Here is an 8,720-nt window from a genome sequence, read left to right on the forward strand (position 1 = left end):
CCGCCCGAGTCGCGTAGAAAGGACGTCGACGTGTTTCCGGTGACGTCAACAACCAGCGCCAACAATCTCAAACTTTGCTGTGTAATCTGTACAGTGGAACCTAAGAAGGCTGCTTCTTCAGACGTCTTTACTGATACTTCAGCCCGTAGCTAACAGACACAATGGAATATTTGATCGGGATTCAGGGCCCAGATTATGTGCTCGTCGCGGCCGATAATGTTGCCGCCAGCAGCATCATTCAGATGAAGCACGGTATGACAACGCGTTAGCTTAGCGGTAGCCGCTTGGCCGGTTGATTGAGCTGTTAACTCAGTCTTGTTTTATAGCTCCTGTTAGTCTTGAACACCAATAAATATGTGTACTTAGTGTTAAATATTTTCCCTGTTGTGTGAGTTTACTATGTACATTTTAATTGCCCTAATTATAACTCAACGGCACATTCTTAATTTTGTTGAGCTAAAAATGCTAAGTATAGCTAAGTTAACTAGCATTTAAATCTTCATCAGTGTCTTTATGGTCACTTTGAATATTACTTGCTTATCTCAGTAAGTTATAACGGTAATGTTCATTTGATGTTACTGTACTTTTTTTAATTCAGCAAGTCATAGTTTGTGAAATTGAAAGTGAAAGTCACCTTATCCAGTGCGACAGTCAACAGAGTGCAATGGCATCAAGTCCTAATGTGTTCAATCTTTGTTTTTCCAGACTATGACAAGATGTTCAAACTCAGCGAGAAGATTTTGCTGCTGTGTGTAGGAGAAGCAGGAGACACCGTACAGTTTGCAGAGTACATCCAGAAGAACGTGCAGCTGTACAAAATGAGGAATGGTAAGGATCATGTTGCCTATGCTCACTCCAGAATGATGTGATCCATGCTATGCATGTATGTAAGTAATTTGACAGATTTGCCTCTATCTAATGTTGCTTGATGTTAAAACGTAGACGTTTCTAACGCTTGATTTACACCTGTCTACCTGTCATAAACACACATCATCTAAATAAGAAAGCTTTTTTGTAATTCTATGCTGTACTCATTATGAATCAGATCAGCAGGTGTTGCAGGGTCTCTGAGATACATTCAAAGCTTCGTGTCTCATGTATTTTGACCTGTGTCTTTTTAAGGTTATGAACTCAGTCCAGCTGCAGCAGCAAACTTTACACGAAAGAATCTTGCAGACTACCTTCGGAGCAGGGTAACTATTCTCTTTATCATCAATAGTTTTTATGGAAAGTAAGAGTTGCAGCTGAACTGTAAGCCATTTGTTGACCAAAACAAATTTAATATAGATGGAAAACACCTGTGGTCCAAGACTATGCCTATTAAAACAAAGTAAATTTTTTTCGTGTGAGTGAAAGCCTAGACACAACATTTGTTTTATCTATTCTCATTATGGTAACAAAAATAACTTGATCTACATAGACAGATGTACTCGACTGACAGTAATACAGAAGCATATGTGTTGCAATAGTAGAAGTCAACTTAAATGTGTTGTGTGTCAATGTGTTTTGACACTTCAAACCTGTTGTCATTAGTCCCTGGCAGATACAGAGTTGTTTGTTTACTTATTGTGTAATTTAAATTGACTTGATTTGAAAGGAAAATAATATTATAAAATCATTTGAGTATCAAAATGTTACTTTATAATGAAATTGTATAGACAGAACATAAGAGACAACTTTACAGACTAGTAATTATCTATTTGTTTTGCATTGTACTTTTTGTTCTAATCTTATTGGGCTGTAGTGCAGGGTGTAGTCTGGCTATAAAGGAACGACAATATACAAATAAAAGACCATAGTATATTTGGTATATATAGTATATTTCAGAGATACATTTTCTCCAATGTACCTTCAGACTATATTAATACTACAACCTGCAGAACCTGATAACCAAATTTTACCCTGAAGAGTTTTACAATTTAGCTATATTTAGGAAACAGCTGCTCAAATGGTAGGGAAACATGACTTTGGTACATTTAAAAAGTATTTATTGTTTTTTATAAGAGTTTTTATAGGAGTTTTTATAGTGAAGCAACCTACTGGTATTTTCCTTTAGACCTACGTTTGTTTCATACAATTGTCACAAAACAGGAAGTACAGCAAATGTTTCATTTTATTTTTCAGTTGAAAGATTTTAATGACATTGACTTTACTTCCAGCTTTTCTTTAGGTTTACTAACTAAACAAATAGAATTAAGGAAATATTCACCACATTAATCATGAAGGGGAGTGGATGCTCCCATATAGTTAATGTCATGTGTAAATGCCAGAAAGCTAGAACACCCGCTGCATAAGACGTCTCTGCTCCTCATATCTTTTACACTAATTTGTTAAGAGTAGTGCAGCCGCTGCCTGTCACAATAGCAGAAGGGTGAAAATAATTACAAAAAACAATTAGTGTGGCAGGGAAGGGAATGTGGGACACATCGAAAGGGGGATAGGGGTAGAGAGGCAGCAGCAGCAGCAGCAGCAGCAGGGGGAGGAGGAGGAGGAGGAGGAATAGGGCTCCCAGGGGAGAACAACCAGGCCCAGTAGACAACACCACGCAGACCAGAGTGTGAGACAACATACACAAAAAACAATGTACATGCACAGACAGGGACCTATAGGATCAGGATTGTTTTATTCAGGGAAGGTTGTACATGTTGTGGAGGATAGCATTTATATTCATGTCTTGCCATAAGCTGTGAGTATATCGTTATTTTCGCGCCTCGCGGCGTGAAAATTTGGTTTTATGAGTGCAGGATTTACTAATGCCACGTTCTCAGGAGTGCTCAGAAACTGAAGCAATAGCAGTTTCTACTCTGCAACCCACACCTTCCTCCAGCTATGCTCCTCTCACATTCATCAACCTCCAGAGTGCATGGACATTTGCAAATTATGTTGTATAAACAGGTTTTTTATGGCATTTTCCCCCAGAACATCTTGAGCATGTAGAATATGTAATGTGTCTTGTCCAGTTGAATGTGAAGTGGGAAGCAAGAGAGAGAAACTGCTGGCAAAGTAGTCTTGAACTGCTTAATATCAGCCAGGAAATTGACACTAGATGGAACTAATCTTAACTGTTAATTATGAAGTCTCTGTCACTTAAAATGTTTGCAATTACTCTGTGTATTTAAGGAGATTTTTAATTAATATTGAAACAAGCAGTTACTTTGCTAATTAGCAGGCTCTTACAGCTCTGTCAAATTTCTCAAAGCTCAGGGTAATGTCTTCAAAGTGATTATTTGTCTGACCACAAAACCTCAAATATCTTAAAAAAAGTTTATTTTTAGTAGTTTAATCATAAAAATGACTGAAATTGACTTTTGTTATCAACATTGTTTCTCAGATAATCATGTTTCATGTTAAAGTAGACTTTTAGTCCATCTGCTATAAAATCATTATCATTGAAAGTAAACCAGATACTTTATTGGGAAAATATTTATGGAAATATTCTTTGCTGTGCTCATTTTGTTTTGGGTTCTAACTTTGAAATGCAGTCTGGCACCACATGAGTTGCAGCTGAACTGTAAGCCATTTGTTGACCAAAACAAATTTTATGTAGATGGAAAACGCCTGTGGTCCAAGACTATGCTCAGTTTTTGTCTGGGGAACTGGCTGCATGTATATTTTAATTAATCTGATTAAATCAGTGCAGATTGAAGTTTAGCCCAGACAGAACGAGAGATAATGATCTCCTCGTATATGAACTGCTTTTTGTGCTTTTTACCGTCCTTACTTGATTTTCTGATCCCCCCCACAAAACCATCGCACGATCCCACTGGCATTCCCAAACCCCTAGGTTAAAAACCACTGGCTGATAAATTAATCAGTGGTATGTTGTTAATTCTGATGACCTTATTACTGCAGGATAAATTACACATGAATCCTTTAGTCTGAAAGATGACCTTCGGGAGGTGTAGTTAGCTGTAGTCAGCAGAGCATGTCTGCGCGGAGCAGGCGAAACCACGCTCACATAACGTCTGTGTACTTCCCAACCCACCGTCCAGAAAAACAACTTCGCTAACCTCTGGAGTACTGCATTCACTCAAGCTTTAGAGAGCAGACAAAGAAAAAAACTAGCGGTAAGCATAATCACCTGAGGCCTCGACTCTGCTGTATGCACATCAGTAATGATACACATGAAATTCACCGCAAAGCAAAACAACAACTGCAAAGTTTTAGGGGCATAAAAACTCAGCATCTGCTCAGCTTCTATTTGCTTTATTTTTCTGCTTCATGTGCAGCAAGTATTAAAAATAAAAACTGATTAAATGATAGATTTTAAATTGACAGGTACAACAGATTGGCAGTGTGGAGAAGTTAAGCACAACTGGAAATGTAGTAAACTTGTATATGAGTTTAAATTGATTCCACTAAACTCAGGGGAAGTAGAAGGTTTATAAATATCGTATTTAATTTTTTTTTCTGGAGGTTTATGCAGAAGCCTTAAAGCCCCACAGTCGTCAGTGTTTGTGTAAGTGTGGCAGCAAGCTGAAAAAGTCAAGTGTAGCCGTCCTGTAAAGTTTTGCGTTTTCTGTAAGGCTGCAGCAACAGTTAGCCGCGGTGCTGTGGTGATCTACAGCTGGCCCCATATGGCTTTGCAAAATATTTTTTAGCACAAGCACACAATGGGCACAAATAATTACTGGCGCCATATTGCACTCGGCTCCCTTGCTCCTGCACAGATGAACAATTAATACAGCAGATTGAGGAGAAATGCCAATAAAGAGAACATGGCCTTGGGCAGGGTGCAAAAACGGGGGGAGGGAGGCAGGGGGGAGCACTGGAACGTGGAAGAGGGGAGTTTGGGGATGAGTTTGTGATGGTTTTATAGCAGCATGACCTTAATTTCTGTCATAACTAAAGCTGTTCTTCGTCTGAGTTTGACACTGTCAATGTCTTGAAGGGATGCTGTGAAAATACGATGCATGTTCCTCTCTCACTGCCTGTTAATGCAAACATCGCACTCGTTTTATGGCAAATATATAGTTACAGCCAGAAGCTGCTTAGCTTAAAGAGTTGGAAATGATACCTGGCTAAAAGATTAAAACCTAACATTTAAATAGAGGTAAAATGAACTGGAAGCAACTGAAGCTGAGTGTTCGATTGTTAAAACTGGATTTAAAATGTCATGCATCTTAAAAAGCTGATGTTATGAGGCGAGGTCAGTGGTTTGACCTCTGGCTCCTTCAAGCCAAACGTCAAGGTTACACTAAAGCAAGCTGCTAATATATGATAGTATTAGTTATTATTAACACTACTCTCGTATTTACGATGGATCGTGTGAGTTGTGTCCCTCGTCAAGAATGCAGATGAACGTGTTCTTCCTTCAAAACCAGCCTCGCGTCTGCTCAAGGTGACGGTGGCAACATACAGGTGAAGCTTTTGTTCGGCGACACAACAGCCGCTTTGTTTGGCTGAGAGCGAGAGTCACAGCAGGGGGGATGAAGCATATGATGCGTATTGTTTTCATGCGAGCACGGGTGTGAGTTCAGGTGCCTGGGTTAACAAGGTGCCTGGTTCCCTTAGAGGTGACATGGGAAGGTTATTTTGATGCCAAGTCCATATTATTGTTATATTGTAACCAGTGAGACAGGTGTCAGGTGGGTGGGGGTGATGCCGCTGGGGAGTTTGCAGGCTCACTAAGGAGTTAAAGCACACACACACACACACACACACACACACACACACATTAAGATATTCATCCAGTAATTCACACCCATCGTACACACGTACAAACACACTGTTTCTATTTCTCACGTGTGTTCCTGTTCAAATCATGACACACACACACACACACACACACACACACACACACACTAGAGCCTCTTCCACAGGGACCGTAACGATTTTTGCTGCCCTTGTGGGAAACCAACCTCTAACACAAGTCACAGAAATTAAAAGATTCAGTTGAGTGTTCGATTGGTATGAAAGGGTGTGGGAGTGTGGATCACAGCTAACTTCTTGCCTTCATGACAAAGAAGATTAAATGTTGCATTTGTATCAAAAACACTGCCTGTCAAGAATTTAGGCTGTAAGTGTATTTGAAATCCACAACCTGTCTGGCTTTAAAGGGTCTTTTTTAAGCTGAGGAACAGTGGCTCGCAACAATGAAGAGAGAAAATTAGTGTTTTGGAGGAAGAGACGAGGCTGGAAGCGTAAGGCACGTAATTTAAAAAGAGAGGAGGGGGAGGCTGGGGCAAGAGAAACGACTTTAGAAGTTTTTAATGAGCCCTGGCGTTACTCCAGGGCACAGGGTGAAGTCGGAGGAGAGGGGAGGGAGCGAAGGAAGGGATGAGGATGGGAGGCAGGGCGCGATGGAGGGAGCAACAGGGCTGCTGACTCCCAGCAGATGTCACACTGACACCCGGTGCCCCCCCCCCCCCCCCACACACACACACACACACACACGAGCACCTCCTCTGTCCTGTGACACCCTTTAACCTTTCCCCTGCCTCTCCCTCCCTGCTTTTCATGCTGCGTTAACGTTGCCGCTGTGCGTGTCACTCCACATCTCTGCTCAGCTGCGACGTCAAAGTCGATAATTAGCTTCAATTTATTAGGCCTAAGTTGAGGGTGAGAAAGAGAAGTTGCACTTTTCAAGTGGTAGGATGTGAAGTGGTTGATAAAACGGGCCTTAGAGATACAGTTACTACAGAGTCTGTGACACTGCTGCAGTGGCAGCGTTGGCATGAAGTCATGAACTCTGTGGATCTTTGTGATGGGGCTTCGTTTGGTTCAGATTAGTCTGTTACATGCAGTTTACCTGACTTACCACAGAAAACCAGCCTTAACAGCTGAAAACAAAAAAAGATGAACCCACAGAGGGACCTGGATGCCTCATGTTTAACGTGAGGCGTGCAGTGGTTCTGCCTGCTGTTCTCTCTGCTGTGACTGAGACACACTGAAGGTGAAGGCACTTTCCTGGTGGAGGCTTGTTCCAGCGTTCTCCACGTTGGCGTCTCTGCTGTAGAACACGCAGCATCCGGCACTTTGCAGATGCATCAGTTTGCAGACGCTGATATTAACCCTCTCCTCCTTCCTCCAGACTCCGTACCACGTGAACCTGTTGCTGGCGGGCTACGATGACACAGACGGCCCGGGTCTCTTCTACATGGACTACCTGTCCTCCTTGGCCAAGGCGCCCTTCGCTGCTCACGGCTACGGAGCTTTCCTCACTCTTTCCATTCTTGACCGCTACTACAGACCAGGTCAGTGCAGAGAACTGCCCGTGGTCTATTGTTCCTGTGAGACCGACAGAGTTGACAGCAGAAGTCAAATAGGTTTAGCGTGACTCTTATGGTGTGACATGTTTGTTTCAAACCCTGGTTAATAAACACATGGTAAAGCTGTCCATCTGTTTTTGTCCTAATGCATTCATGTGCACGTGTTCTGTTCCAGATCTGACTCGAGACGAGGCCGTAGATCTGCTGAAGAAGTGCATTGAGGAGGTGAGCTTTGTCTTTCTCGCTTCGTGTGATACTCTGTCGCTCAGCTTTGCAGACAGATACCTCGCCCTGCAGGTGGCTTCCATTTGCTGCTGTAAGGACAGCGAAGCCGGTGTTCTTGTTTTAATCGGCTTACTGCAGCATCGGCCAGTGCACCCAAAACCACTGTACGTGATTTTCTGTTTCCCGTCTCTCTCCCGTCCTCCAGCTGAACAAACGCTTCATCCTGAACCTCCACTCCTTCAACGTTCGCTTGATTGACAAGGAGGGCATCCGTGACCTGGAGAAGATCACCCTTGGCGGCAAGTGACTGCTCACTGCTTAACTACTGACCCTCGCGCCCTGGTTTCTCTCTTTCTTTTTTTTTTTTTTTTTTTGTACCATTGACCTTCTTGCTCTTTCTGTTCCAATAAAAAGTGACACACAGTTGAGATACAAGCTCTTTGTCCCTGTGGTGCTTTCTCATTGCTCTCTAGTCTACTCATCTGCACGTAGAAAGAGAACAGCCTCCTGGCTGTGTACTTTGCACTTGTACTCCGAGTGAGTGTGCGTGAGACTAATGTACACTTGCTCATGCTTGTACACGTGTAATGAAACATTTCACATATGGTGTAAACTGAAAAAAGGAAAGGCTCTTTGCTCTTGAGTTCTCATGCTCCTAGACGAGCAAAGTACATCTAAATGTTTGTGGGATTTTAGCATAAAGTGCTAAAGTGATCACTAATAATTCAATTATTATAGTGACGCATAAAAATATCCTTTTTTTTCAAAGCTACAAACAATTTGTGTTACTAAGTGAACATAGATGGTATAAGTAAGAGCTAAAATCATATAAAAATATAAAAAATGTAAAAATATGTAATGTATCTGTGCAGTTAACAAAAAAGCCCTGAAATAGGTTTGATCTGAACTCAAGCTCTAGAAGTCATAATTCTAGTCTACACAAGTAATAATTAAGGTAACGAGACCATTTTCTAAATGTTTAATGAAATAGTTTTACATGTGTTTAATTCAGTTTACATATTTTAGTTCAGTAAAGATCTCTTGAAGTGAAAGCTTCTAAATAATAAGCAGCTCCTGAGAAAATGCAAAGTTCCTCCTGTTACCGTGAATGTCTCGTACACAGCTGTAAATGAAAACCAGGCCAATCTGCTTGTGTGTGAGAGAAACAGCGAGTCTGCGTGTGTGTGGCTCTCTCCACCACAGACAGGTGATTAATAAACATTAAACAATCCCTCCTCTCAGTCGCTCGCTCGCTCGCTCGCTCTCTCTCTCTCCAGCACACCG

At 41.6% G+C, this 8,720-nt stretch overlaps 1 protein-coding gene across 1 annotated transcript; it reads left to right on the top strand.

The window, feature by feature from the left end:
• Positions 1-110: 110 nt before the first annotated feature.
• Positions 111-7,871, top strand: psmb2 (proteasome 20S subunit beta 2). The gene is made up of 6 exons (XM_029167416.3): positions 111-252; positions 706-828; positions 1,123-1,193; positions 7,034-7,196; positions 7,387-7,436; positions 7,642-7,871. The coding sequence occupies exons 1-6, from the start codon at positions 162-164 to the stop codon at positions 7,741-7,743; spliced, it is 600 nt and encodes a 199-aa protein (XP_029023249.1). The 5' UTR covers positions 111-161; the 3' UTR covers positions 7,744-7,871.
• The last annotated feature ends 849 nt before the right edge of the window (positions 7,872-8,720 follow it).

This window comes from Betta splendens, chromosome 11 (genome assembly GCF_900634795.4).
Source record: "Betta splendens chromosome 11, fBetSpl5.4, whole genome shotgun sequence".
NCBI lineage: Eukaryota > Metazoa > Chordata > Actinopteri > Anabantiformes > Osphronemidae > Betta > Betta splendens.

Bases quoted from the DNA above. Each gene is read 5' to 3' on its own strand.
- psmb2 (XM_029167416.3), top strand. From the start codon at position 162: ATGGAATATTTGATCGGGATTCAGGGCCCAGATTATGTGCTCGTCGCG. The intron at 253-705 runs GTATGACAACGC...TTGTTTTTCCAG, and splicing joins CATCATTCAGATGAAGCACG to ACTATGACAAGATGTTCAAA. The intron at 7,197-7,386 runs GTCAGTGCAGAG...GTTCTGTTCCAG, and splicing joins TGACCGCTACTACAGACCAG to ATCTGACTCGAGACGAGGCC.